This window comes from Drosophila novamexicana, unplaced genomic scaffold, assembly GCF_003285875.2.
Source record: "Drosophila novamexicana strain 15010-1031.04,08,12 unplaced genomic scaffold, DnovRS2.1 tig00000121-arrow-pilon, whole genome shotgun sequence".
Lineage (NCBI taxonomy): Eukaryota > Metazoa > Arthropoda > Insecta > Diptera > Drosophilidae > Drosophila > Drosophila novamexicana.
The window spans coordinates 402,917-416,480 of NW_020824773.1; the positions used below are offsets into that span (position 1 = coordinate 402,917).

Consider the following 13,564-nt stretch of genomic DNA (forward strand, 5'->3'; position numbering starts at 1 on the left):
AGTTAAGGAAGAGGCAGAAGCTGTTGCAGCCGGAAGCCGAAAGAGACGCAGGTTGTGAGCAGACCACGCATGTTGCGTGTGCGTCTGGTACACTACACAAAAACACTTTCATTACTACAACAAAGACACGCGCACAGTGGAGCAAATATAATTCGATTGACACAACTTTTATTAAACTCTGCTTTCGGCTTTTATTTGACTGGGATGCAAACTTACATAAACGATGAAAAACATATTTGGTATATATATCACAACTACGGAAATTCCTATATTTAAAGCGAGACATATCAAGGAGAAAATAATAGAAATCAAATCTCTTATATTTACTTTTAATATAAGAAAAGAAAGGCATGCTGAACTATTTTTTAGCTAGGAAATTCAAATCTGAACACATTTTCTTTGTTGGAACACATTTCCTCTTTTGCTCCCATTGTGTGTGGGCTAGGACGGGGCTACTTAGTACTATATCGTACATTTAGTTGGTGTTATTTCATGCGCAAAAGTCGCTGGTGTTGTGTTTGCTATTAAAAATGACAGCAGTTGTGTGCGTGTGTGTGCTGCAGCTGTGAAACGTACACACACACACACACACATGCAGGAAAGCGCACACCAACACATGGCGGTCAGGCAAAAACACGCTTTTAACGCCGAAATGAACTTGTACGCCATGTTTATGAGCTGATAAAAAACAGCTGACCAACATTTGTCGCTGTTGCCAGCTGCAAAGCGACTTAAAGATGTGCTTACTATTTTGGCCTTAAAGTTGCAAGAATGTAAAATACTTTTATAATGTGGCTAATAACTGCTGCTTAGCTGCCGTCAGTCCCTGGTGGTATTTGGCTTACAGCTGACTTATGTGGCCTACTTAACGGCTGGCTCTTAACATTTCTTTACACCTCTATGGTGAGCCATAAAAAAGCTTTACATTGTTTCGCCAAATTTGACACAGTTTTGCATAAACAAAGCTGGCGCGCTCCTTCTAAAGAGCAGAGCTCTGTTAAACGCAGAGAGGCTGTCTGTTAGCGATAAATTACAGCGCTCTGTTAGTTTTTACACAATTGTTAGCTTAATAAGTTATTTGTTGTGCTAGAGTAAATACTTTTATGTATAACATATTTAATTATTAGTTTTTGTTTTTTATAGTTATTATTAAATAAAAGACACAGTTAAGGTATCTTTACCATTTAATTCGCATAAAGTTTTGCTTAACAACTATGTGCCTATATTTTTCTCTCTTTACATTGTCTGTTGTTGTATTTTCACTGCTATATCAAGCGCACCTGCATTGATTGACAGGCAGGCAGCGCCAAATGGGCAACAGGTGTGCATTTGATTGATGTGTGGGTGTCGATGATAATAACTTAAAATAAAAAACCAAACTGCTAAATACATTGGAAATTATTGTTGTACATGAATAAAAATTGAATGCAAAGTTAAAATGATCCCTTTTATAGGCAAATATTTTGCATATGCTTTTTCGTTAGTCCGCACCTAGTAAGTTGAAAAAATATGTTAGCTCAAAAGTTGTATTATATATTTTTGTATATAAAAACCTTATAAGTAAATACGTTAACTCTTAGTTAAAGACATATATTCATTGTCTCGCAGTAACATTTAACTCGCATTTTTAGCACAGGACCCAGCTGATTTTTAGAACAATCTGCGTTATATTCTCTCTTGCAGAGAGCAAGCGCTACGTGAGAGTACAGTGAGAGAGCACACGATGCCGATGGCTTCAGAGAAATGTAAACAAGCTGAGAGCTTGCTATAAAATGTGAAATATATGTTTTCACTTGAGTATTTTTATTTTTTAACCATATTTTTAAAGAAAATATATACATTCAAATACGGGTTGCCCATAACTTGCCATATTTTGACTGCTTGTTGTCTTGTATGAGCGCTGCAAAGCTTGCTATAAATTATTTACCTACGGCTGCTGAGTTAACAGGGCGGCAGTTAACAGCATGTTAACAGCATCCAGCAAACAGAAAATGGGCAGCTGCGCTCGGCTGGCGCGTCGGCAATTTCGCTCTCTCGCTCGCCTCGCTCATTGTCGGCTCAATTGCGGCATTCGGGTGGGCTGCTCGGGATGCTGTCGTCGTTTCGGCTGTGGGCACTTTTCTCGGTCGTTCTGCTCTGTGTATACCCTAAAAATCGTTTCAGTGAGAGTTTGCGATCCCGCGGGTACGGTCGAGACTAACGGGATTTTCGATTACTTTGGCGCAACCCGTTTCCGTTTCGAGTTTCGTGTTGTGCGTTCCGTTGCGTGCAGCTAGGCACAGGAAATAATATTAGTAAAAAATATGTAAAAAGTTGGCGAGTGTTTCATTAATTCTTTGAGATGTGAAACGCATCAAAATGTGGCTGTCGACATTGCGCATACGACGCGTTAGTTACACTTGAAATTAAAATACATCAAAAAAAACTCTGAAAGAGAATGCCATAAAAGAGCCGAAATCCAAAGCTTGAAACGTGTCGTGATTTTTGAACGTTTCTTTTGGTGCGTTTATTGTCGCGTGTGCCGCCTTTACTTTACACTTTACTAGCTGGCAAAATGTAAGCAGTCGATTTGTTGTAAGCGACAACCAATTTGTTGTCATTGTCACAGTTGTCGTTATCGTTGTCGTTGTTGATGTTGTTGTTGTTGTTGTCGTTGTTAAATTTACAAATCAACGTTTGTCGACTTTCGTGCTACGTCTGTCGGTGGGGCACTTTCCCAGCCGATCCAATACGATCTGAGTGCGGCCCTCCCACGCTCTGACGTCGTTGTCGCCTCGTTCTCAATGAAAATCATTTTCATGGAAAACACAGCGAATGCCAGCGAGCAGAAAATCACTGAAAAAAAGCGAATCTCGGCAACGGCGTCGTTTGGATTACTTCCCAGTTAGCATGAATGTCGTTGTGCGTGTGTGTGCTTGGGTGTGTGTGTGTGTGTAAGCCGGCATATAAAAACGATTTTCTGTACTGCTCTTTCCAAAAAGATTTTATTTTGTAAGCTTTAGTTGAATTAGTTTTTGCAAGCCTTTGTTGCTGCTTCCCATACAAATTGTGCAAAATTTGTTATTGTTGTGAATTCTATTGAATGTGTTCAGTATTTATAGGGTATTTCTTATGCAACATGCATTGCTGTGCGCTATTCAGGGCATTTCTTCTCGAGTGTTATCAAATTTCACAGCTCAAGTGCTAAATTGCTGGCATTGAAATCCGCATAACAAATATGAACCATAATCAAATAGAAAAATGTCAAGCACTGAAAGTGTTGAGTGATGCACATTTGTTCAATTGCTAAATTGTTGAAGTGTGCGTGTAATTTCATTACACACAGCGATTTAAAGGTACTTGAATGCGACAAAAGGCAGCCGCAGCAGATAAATGGGAGATAAAATGATTAAGATTGTGCTACTAGAGGAAATGGTTAATGGAGGTTGTCCAGATTGAAAATGGTTAATATAGAACCGAGGAAATAAATAAAATAATAAGAGTAGCCATATTTTTATGTTTGCTTGTCATTAATTGTATATTTGTTTTAAAATATATTCAATACTTGCAATTATATTAACAAATAATACAAATATAAAAGTAATTATATCAACAAAAATAAAATTAAAAAAAAAATTACAATAACCTAATTAAATAAAGTAAACTTTTTTTCTGCAGTAAATAGTACATAAAATTGTAAAGATATAACATGGAAATAAACTTAAATAGATACAAAAAATATTAAATCAAATCAATAATTTTGATAGCATAAAAAATTAAATATCACGCTTTGGTAGATGCTGTAACATATTAAATAAAACATATTTTTTGCATGTGAGTATTAGTCATATGAATTTCAATTAATTTTGAAGTAGTTTAAAGAGAAAATTGCGGCATTTACTAATAAGTATAGCACAAAATATATATATATAAATATTTTTTTTTTTTGTTAAATACTTATTTTATCTCATTGATATCTATTTGTGTCTTAAAGCTATTTTAATATTTTATTGTACAAGTGATAGTTTTTATTTAAAACTAGCGAATGATTTTAATAATTTCGAGTCAGACTTTTATTATTTTATTGTCTATAAATTTATTTTATAAGGTATGTGCCAAATAAAAATCACTTTGTGGCCATTATGTCGCAAAAGCAATCGTGCGCTTAATGCATTTCCACTTGCACTTGCCAATTAGCCTCAGGCAACAACAATAATTAATTATTAAAATACAACTAAAACCATTTTCGACACAATTAATTGTAGTACGGCAAACAATTGGATGCAACCGATGGCCACAAGAGACCACAATGCAGCACACTGCATGACACATTTAATGGATGGGCCGAGCGCGCATTTGAATATGTCCAAAACAAAGTGAATAAATTGAGTATTGAAATGTATTTTAACATGCAATTTATATTGCGGCCAGTGGAAAACCGAAACTCAAACCGAAGCCGTAACCGAATACGTAGCTTAAGCAGGCAGCGGACGACAATTGCATTCAATTGCAATTTGCATGTGTCTGTGGCTTAAGCATATCAAATGACCAGCCATGTTGGCAAGGTCACATGCCAAACTGGGGGCGGCAAAGTGTTAGTCAATGTACTGACATGTCCTGGCATGCAAATGTGCGTTGCCTTCGCGTCCTCCGCCAAGTACACAACAGAATTAGCAGCAACAACAGCTGCATACGATGATGATGCCAAGTGTTGAACGCTCTGATTGCTGCCACAGCCACTGCTGCTGCTCTTTGGGAATTTTAGTATTCATAAAAATGTACTTGAACACACATAGCAAACAGCCAGAGCAGAGGCAGAGGCAGCCATGCATGGATTTTTATAGGCTCACTTAGCGCACATAAACCGCAAAAAAGTATGAAAAAAAAATGGCGCCGACTCTGACGCCTGGCACTTGGGGCAGGTACGAGCAGCATAGCTCAGGGCTAAGCCAAAGGGCTCTTTAGTGCACACATACACACACACGTGGCACACACATGCAGCACTCGCATACACATACCTGTAAGCTACGCCATAATAATATTGTAACTTTGCACTTCAAATTGCATTTTAATGCAAACACACTTCATTACATTAGATTGCAACAAGAACAACAACGACGGAAATGGAAAAACGTCGACACACTTTTCAGCATCTGCAGCAGGAAAATACACATCCACACATACACTCACACATAAACAAGCTTGCATACACAGTGCTTGGCATGTTTGTAAATTGAAGTGCACGTCGATCGAGTAACTGGCACAACGTACTTTACGCAGCCAGGTTACGTATACGCCACGTTATGTGGACAACATCTCGAACCCATATTAGCTAATGTAGCAAGAAGTTTTTTCTTTTTCTTTAAGCCAGTATGAGGCAACAAGTTTTTAAATATGCAGATTTCAGATGCAATATTATATTTTAGCTTCCCATTTATAAGATACATTATCAGGAGGGCATTGATTTTTTATGAGTTTTTTTGCATACAATTATGACTACACTTTCTTATAGCAAATTAAAATATTTTTTTAAAGATGGTTATAGATAGCCAAAATTATACGTTCTCATTCGTTAAAATACGTGATTGAGCGGTAGGGTATCCCAAGGCTTAGAAGGAAATTAAATTCCTTATAGGTTGCAGTAATTAGGCCCTCAAAGATAAAAATGATATCTAGGATGCATATATATGCAATATTGAATGTTATCAATAATAGTGTTTGAGCTTGTCCCAGCGTTTAGATTTTTGAAAGCTGATTGTGCTCTACTGAGAGCTTGGAATATTTTACATAATTGAAGTGTATTTGTTATGTGGAGGTCTTATAAATATATTTCTGTTGGATGACACGCCATCCCCATAGTCTGTAATTAAGATTCTTTCCAAGATTTTCAGGTTTTTTTACGCATCCTAGTACTATTTATCCAATCTAAAATCTGTGAGCAGTTTGCGTTTGCTATTGTGAACTTTGCTTAAGCGATCTTCCCCACACCAAACTCTAATATGAGGAACTTCTTCCATCTCGAAGAAGAAATCGCCTTTACAAAGCTTCCGGCGTAATTCTTTATCATAAATATTCCATTTAACATCAATTAACACCATCAAGTTCTATTTGTTTTATATATTTTATTTCTTATTTGCAGTTGTCGCCTCATATGTTGTTCAAAGATTTATGCTTTTCTAAATTAAATATAACTTGTCATCCAACAGTGACCAAATGTTTGACATGGTTTCCACTTTATTTATCAGAAGTGTTTCTTAAATTTTATTGCCGAACATTTAAAAAAAAAACAGATTTATAGATGTCGCCTGTTTTGGCACTTTCTGCCAATATTTGGCATCAATTTGAATAAAAATGCCTCTGTATATTTCCTACATAGATATTTTTATGATAGATTTCCAAAAATATTTACATTAATCGCTTAACGACTGGTTGTTTTTTATTTTTTTTTATATTATTTTTATTTTAATCCATTGGAGTGGAAATCCATTTAGGCCGCACCGAACGAAAACGGCGCAATCTGGCAGCGGGGCGTATGATAAATAAACTTATATAGATTTATTATGCGCCAGTTGCAAAAATTGTATTAAACGCGAACATTTTTCGATGCGCTCTACTCTGAGCTCTTGGCTGACAGTTGCGGTTGCCACAGCCAGAGTCACATTCGCATTCACAGTCGCATAGTTTAATAAAATTTTATTTATGATCTGCTCTGCTGAGACCAAAAAAAAAGAAGAGAGAGGAATACAAATACAAGTGGAAATGGGGCGAGTTTGTCAATAGCGGCAAAATAAAATTAGTGCGCCGAGGGTAAAAGCATTGCCAGCTATGGCGACGTGGCCGATAAAACACAGCAAGTCAATATATCATAAAAGCACGTCGAACTGCCTCGAATGTCGCGCAAAATGGCGGCGCTGTCTGTGTGTGTTTGTGTCCGTGTAGACTAGAAACATGAACGTATACAGTTTCCGATTTCCGTTTTCCTGTTTATCGTTTATTGAGTTTTTGCTACGTAAAAGTAAAAGCAATGCGAGCACAAAAAACAAACGCCAAGTCTAAAGAGAAATTTGCACTCGTTAGGTCTTTGGCATTACTTTTGCAGTGTCGTCGTCGCCAGCTTCGTCATATTGAACTTTGATGCTGGCACGTTCTGTGCGCTTCCTTGGGCTCCCTTTAAAGATCTACACGCGCTCCTACTTGGGCACATGTTTTGCCATTCTTTTGGCCCTGCTCAACTTTCCTTGATTCGTCCTTTTGCGCCCCAGCATGTTGCCAGTTTCCAGTTCCCAGTTAGTCCTTGTTCCTTGTACCAAGGGCCTCGTGTGTTGTTAGTCATTTATATGGGCACCATAAATTATAAGAAATATGTACGCAAGCGGCATTTTAAATGATTTCCCACAATTTCCCCCATAGCTGTCTCTCCTGATCGCTTGCCACCTCCGACATGGACCCAAGTTATAAATATACTTTAATTAAAACCGCTTCAGTGTGAATGCAATATGTTGTAAAATATTGAGGAGCGGTAGGCATATTGTACGTGCTGTTGCTTGACGAGACGCTTGCGGTTTGATTTGTTGGTGTCTTGGCCAAATGTATTGGTATATGCTCAGTTGTACATAAGAAAGTTCCTGTTGCGGCGGGTTATGTTCCTCGGAACCTGTTTTAGGCATTTAATTGCTTGAGTGACATTTATTTAAGCTTTTATAAGACAATTTAATGTTAGGCTTAGTTAATCTCTCTTTAATTTAAAATATACCATAATATAAGAATGAGATAGTTAGCAGGTTATAAGTTTTTAGTTCCAAGAGTCCAAAATAAATACGCTACTGAGCATTCGGACTTCCTTAGATAAATTTTATTTCCAAAGGCATTTTGTTTTTTGCATATTTGTTTAAATAATTTATTTTATTTGCAAACTGGAATTTAATCTAAATTTTAGCACGCATATTCTAGCAAAATTGTCGATGCGCTTATATAAATAATATTAAAAAGCAAACAATTTTCAATGGTTTACAAATACTGAAGCACATTCTATTTGCTTAACAATCAATAATAATAAAGTAAAATGCTTAGCATTTGTTAAATTAACAAAAAGTAAGCCGTACTCTGGACCAATCCATAATTCGCTATTTAAAATATTGATGCAAATAGTTCCCATCGATAAAATATTTTCCGTTTATCGTTGGCATAGAATCAATTACAGTTTCACTTGTGCATCAATAAATTACGCTCTAATTTCGAGTGACTTTTCGCCATGATGCAAATAAACAAAACCTAAATAAAAACCTTTTAAAACAAAATCATACAATTTTGCATAATTTGTGAATTTGCTCGCAACACGACAACGGAGAACATAAATTAACGATTTCAACCACATAAATAACACATAAACGATATAAATATAAAAACAAACAAGTTAACCCAATCAAATTCGTAAAATTCAGTGACCAGTGTGCGTCTGTTTGTGCGAGTGCATGTGTATGTGTGTGGGAAAGTGCAGTAAATCTGCTTACAAATTTTGCCAAACCAAAAATAAAGGCAATTAAATAAATTTCAACAACGACAACAACATATTCACTAAATTGCAATGGCAATTTTCCAAAAATATAGCATTACTATATATTTTATTTATTGACATGTCAATAATTTGCTGACCCTCGACCTCGTCATATCTCTTTTTTGCAGCCTCCCCGAAAATTTGTAAATGGACGTAAATAAAAATGTCAAATTAAATCAAATCAATATATGCACAAATAAGCCCAGTTAATAACAACAACAGCAACATATGATTGTGGTGTGCGTGTGTGAATTCCTGTAGCGCCCGAAAGTAGGCAACGAAAACTGCCCGACGTTTTGCCATTGGCGTTGGCCAGCAGCACCAACGGCAGTCGCACTTCAGACCGAGGCTTCTCTATAGCCATACTGTAGCACCTAGCACACACACACACAAGCACAATCAAAGAGCAAGGCAACCATGTGCCTGGCTGTCAGCTGCCTACTGTCCTTGCTGCTGTGCCTCGTCCTGCCGGCGTTCAACGGACATGCAGCGGCAGCAACACGTGCTCGCGTCAGCTCTTCAACGACAATGACACGAAATATTGAGGAGGAGAACGGTAAGTTGACTAATTTGCAACTCATTTTAAGATCTTTTATAGAATCTTATACAAAATACCCTTTACTTGCATTTGAAAAAGGGCCGTAATGCTTAAATCCTTGGTATCAAGACAAATGAATAAAATTTTGGCATTAAAGGTAAAAGTTATGTTTTTAAATTATATTATCTTCTAATTGTTACAGTTTTTGCTTATTACGGAAGTAGGTATTTAAAGATTATATTTAGATGTATTGCTTGTTGAAACCCTATCAGTTATTTATTATAAGCTTCTACCGTTGGGAAGTTGGGAAGAATGCATTTATATAATTTCATATTACTGAACACTGAAGAACAAAGTATAGCGCAAACAACACAAGAAAATATATCAAATATCATATATTTATTATAGTAGGTAATATATTTCCCGGCTTTGCTCGGTCCAATTTTTATACCCTGAACCCATTAAAAATGGGTATAAGGGTATATTGTATTTGTGCGAAATCCACATGTATGTAACAGGCAGAAGGAAGCATCTCCGACCCCATAAAGTATATATATTCTTGATCAACATCAGACTGTCCGTCCGTCCGTCCGTCCGTATGTATGAACGCAAGGATCTCAGAACCTATTAGAGCTAGAGACTTGAAATTTTAGATGTAGGTGCTCCTAGTTCCCGCGCAGATCGAGTTTGCTTCCGATAATCGATAACTTACTCCGTTTCCAAGCAATCGATATCGATATCCTGTTTTTTGGGCAATTTTGGTAAATAATAAGAGCTAGAGTCACCAAAATTGACATATAGCTTCTAAAATAGAATATATATATGCATTTGATGTTGGAAGAAGAGGGTTCAGGGTATCCCCTAGTCGGGAGCTTCCGACTAGAACCTCTTACTTGTTATTGCTTAAAAGTATGACATTAATGTTCCACCCATTTCCCGCCCTTGAAAATGCAAAGCTACCCAAACTATTTTAAGCCCCACGCCATTTTAATCTCATAAAAGCTGACAAATACATTTCGCATAAATTTTCATAAAGAACCTATGATATGAATATTGAACCCTAACGTTGCCCACCAAATGTTGGATACTCGTTTTCAATACGGGGGTATAAGTGTATAGATAGCGAAACATATATCAAGCGAAATTAAACAACGGTCTTTCAAAATGAGTTTGTGTCCGACGCAAAATCAGTAAATACTTTATTATTACTTTAATTATTCCCAAAGTCAGATCAGATCATCGCATATAGTTCATACAATCTCTTATGAAATATCTTTATTTTTATATAAACGGCAAGCTTGAGCTATTTTATATTTTAATAACTATTGAAAAATCATTTTGTACATGTTTGACATGTTGACACATACATATGGCTTTGAGATCACCAGGAATTATTTAAATCGTATTATAGGTAGCGCACATTGCACAAAGGTAGAATACCGCGTTCCAGAAGCAATAAAGTGTACATAATTAAGCTTACAATAAACGCCAGATGCAGTAAATATGGTTTATAAGTCCCTGCAAGTTTGTGCCCCTTTAAATCGATAAAATCCGATTTCTATACATAAATAAAAAACGCATATTATATATGTTATAATAAATGAGTCTGGAAACATGGTGCTCTACGTGTGCTTAAAATTATATATAAGGTAATACAATTGATGATTATGCACCGCATATGAATGGTTAAATTAACGAATGATAAATTCTAATATTTTGAAATAACTTTATATTTTTGTAACGGGGTATACCAAAGTCCTATACTGCAGCTGCTGCCTTGGTTTTTTCGGTGTGCTGCCAAAAAATTGATTGCGCCTGGCGGCAAATGTTACTCCACTTTTTCCACTTTGCGCCCTTGTCTCTGTCTTTGTGTGTGTGAAATTTAATTTCAAGTGAAAAGTTTGGCTGCTATTAAGCCAGCCTATATATGCGCGAAAGCGTGTGTGCAACTCTTATTCAATCAACAGAAAGTTTATTGTGTGTGAATACGCGCACGCCTTTGTGGCTGTCAAAGCAGCGTTTCTGTCGCCGCGTTATTGAATAAATGAAATTTCTGGTTTTTTCTGACAAAGTTTGCGAGTAAATTTAATACAGTTTAAATTATGTGAAATTGATTTTGATGGCTGCAAAGCTTTGCCGTCTTACGGTAGCCAAATGTGCCAAGCTCTTTGTAATCGTCTAATACTCCCCTTCCATTCGAGCGAAAAATAAAAAATAAAATAAGAAGAAGCTGTGCGAAATAAGCAAAACAAAAGGCAAGAAAACTTACTTTGCACGGCTGTTAATGGTCAGCAACAGCTGCTGGCAAAGCAATTCAATGGCTTTTAGGGCTTGTTATTCTGTTTGCCTGAGTTATTGCTTGGAGGGGCCGAGATCACTCGCCAGCTGGTCAGCCACCAAAACTTTCGATGGCCATCACTTTCGCCCACTTGCAAGCTAAATAATAATATGTTGCTAATAAATAGGCCAAGCAGGAGCAAGAGACGAAGGGAAAGCTGAAGGACGCACCATATTTTTATGTTGCAAGAAAACTTTGCAAAGTTTGCGTTAGTCTTCACTTTTTTCAGCCATCGAAAACTTGGCAAGCAAATTGAACAATAAGCACGACCATTGGGCAGCCACATAAACAAAGTTCGCCGAGTTTATGGATGGCAAGAAAAATTAAGCGAAGCCACCTTGAAGCCCCGCTAATTGCTCATTGTGGTGCGACTAATCAGGTAGTTAATATAATATGTCTATTAAAACGTGAAAATTTAAACACTTAAAATAATGTACAACTAGGTATGTACATGTATCTGCGACCACAGGGCATATGATTTACTTAATAAATGTATAAACAGGCATGCAGGTTGGGAATGTGGATAAAGAGAGTCGCAAGTACTTGATAAACATGCCTCAGCTGTGTTTGTTCATTTGACCGTGCAACATGACGTATGAGTTATATGGGAATACCATATATATATTTCTCATACGCCGCGTGGGCAGCTGGCAACTAAATTAGAGGCCAGACAACTTCGGGGCAAACCACTCTCGTCCACCACTTGCACCGCAGCACAGCCACATCCACTTGACTGAAGTCAAACGACAGCCGCAGCCTGAAATCGTCCAATTGAAGGAGAAACGCCTACAGCTGGGCTGCATATTGTTCCAGCAGCTTGGGCAATGTTTTAGTTTTAGTGCTAAAGTTGGAAATAGTCGAAAACACTTCAGGGGCATAAGCTTATACGCATGATGCAAGGGAGTGAAGGGGCGGGCGACTGGGGATGTGGGATTTAATAAATTTAGACTTTATGTGTTTTCAATTGAATTTTGTTGTTGTTGGCGCCGGCACACAAACTTTTCACTTCGGCATTTCAATGTTTTCCAAGTTAACTGCCGGCCGAATAACCGCTATGCCTCACACAAAACCACATCCTTTGCCTGCTCGGCGTTCTATTTATCGCATTTCTATGAAAACAACGTACTCAAAATTTTGGGAAACAACTTTCGAATTATATTTGGGTTCTCTGCTGGGCGTTCGCTCAATTTGTTGTTGTCTGTTTAAGCCAAAGTTTGCCATTTGTTGCCGCAGCGCAGCTTTATAAATGCTTATTTAGACGCATTTCTGATGAGTTAAGTTTCTGCTGCAACCGCTGTAAACTTGGCCTGCTGCTCTCCATACATATCCATTGGATATAGATATCATACTATTGCACTATAAGATGCACTTGGCCAAAGCGCCAAGTTGTTTGCTAAGCGGCTCGGCTGTGCAAGTTTTTGGGACTTAATGGTAAATTTTCAAGATTTTAGAGTCATATAAAACTTGTCTCTGCTCAAAGAAATGCATACATATGTGTGAGGAATTCGGGGCTAGTTGGGGAATTTGATTACAGAAAGAAACTATTTAGAATTCGAATGCAAATAAAGAGAATTTTCAATGATACCTTACGGGAAACGATGAAAAAACGTTTACTTTTATTGTTTTGAAAATCAAACTTTTGCTAAGATTACATAACATTCTTTTGATGTAAAATTTGTGAGAATTTAAAAAAATGTAGTAATGTAAGTTAAAGTAAATGAAATAAATTCCTGAAAGTTGTTCTTAATTGTCTTTGTAAATAAGTAATTGCATTTAGAAAAAAAAAACATTTGTTAAGCAATGATTTAAATATGTATTTATTTTAATATGCATTTAATTATTTTTTTATTATAAACATTATTTTTTTAATATTTTAACTTATAAGTTAATATATTTTTTTTTCTATTTAATATATTTTTTTTTCTTTTTGTTTTCACAGCCTTGCTAAATCTTTTGGCTGGTAAGTTTTCTGTTTGTTTTTTTCTTATCAATGGGTAAAATGAACGTGCTTAGCACACATGTTAAGCCCATTTTAAGACCACAAAAACCCGAAAACAATTTTCAAACATTTAACAGCAATTTTGGTGCGGCATGGACATCAAAATATTATTGATGTTCGGACACAACCCAAACAATTTGCACACAAAGTTGACCA

At 36.6% G+C, this 13,564-nt stretch overlaps 1 protein-coding gene across 5 annotated transcripts in view; it reads left to right on the plus strand.

Annotated features, from left to right (window-relative positions):
* Positions 1–2,087: 2,087 nt before the first annotated feature.
* Positions 2,088–13,564, plus strand: part of LOC115757909 (nephrin) — a 73,093-nt gene continuing 61,616 nt past the window's right edge. For 3 of the 5 annotated variants that reach the window (XM_030698364.1, XM_030698359.1, XM_030698362.1), the window contains exons 1-3: positions 2,088–2,556; positions 8,662–9,089; positions 13,349–13,369. In XM_030698364.1, the coding sequence (XP_030554224.1) occupies positions 8,951–9,089; positions 13,349–13,369 (160 nt within the window). In that variant the 5' untranslated portion in view covers positions 2,088–2,556; positions 8,662–8,950. The remainder of the gene's footprint in view (positions 2,557–8,661; positions 9,090–13,348; positions 13,370–13,564) is intronic. The other 2 variants (XM_030698361.1, XM_030698363.1) reach the window with 1 other exon arrangement.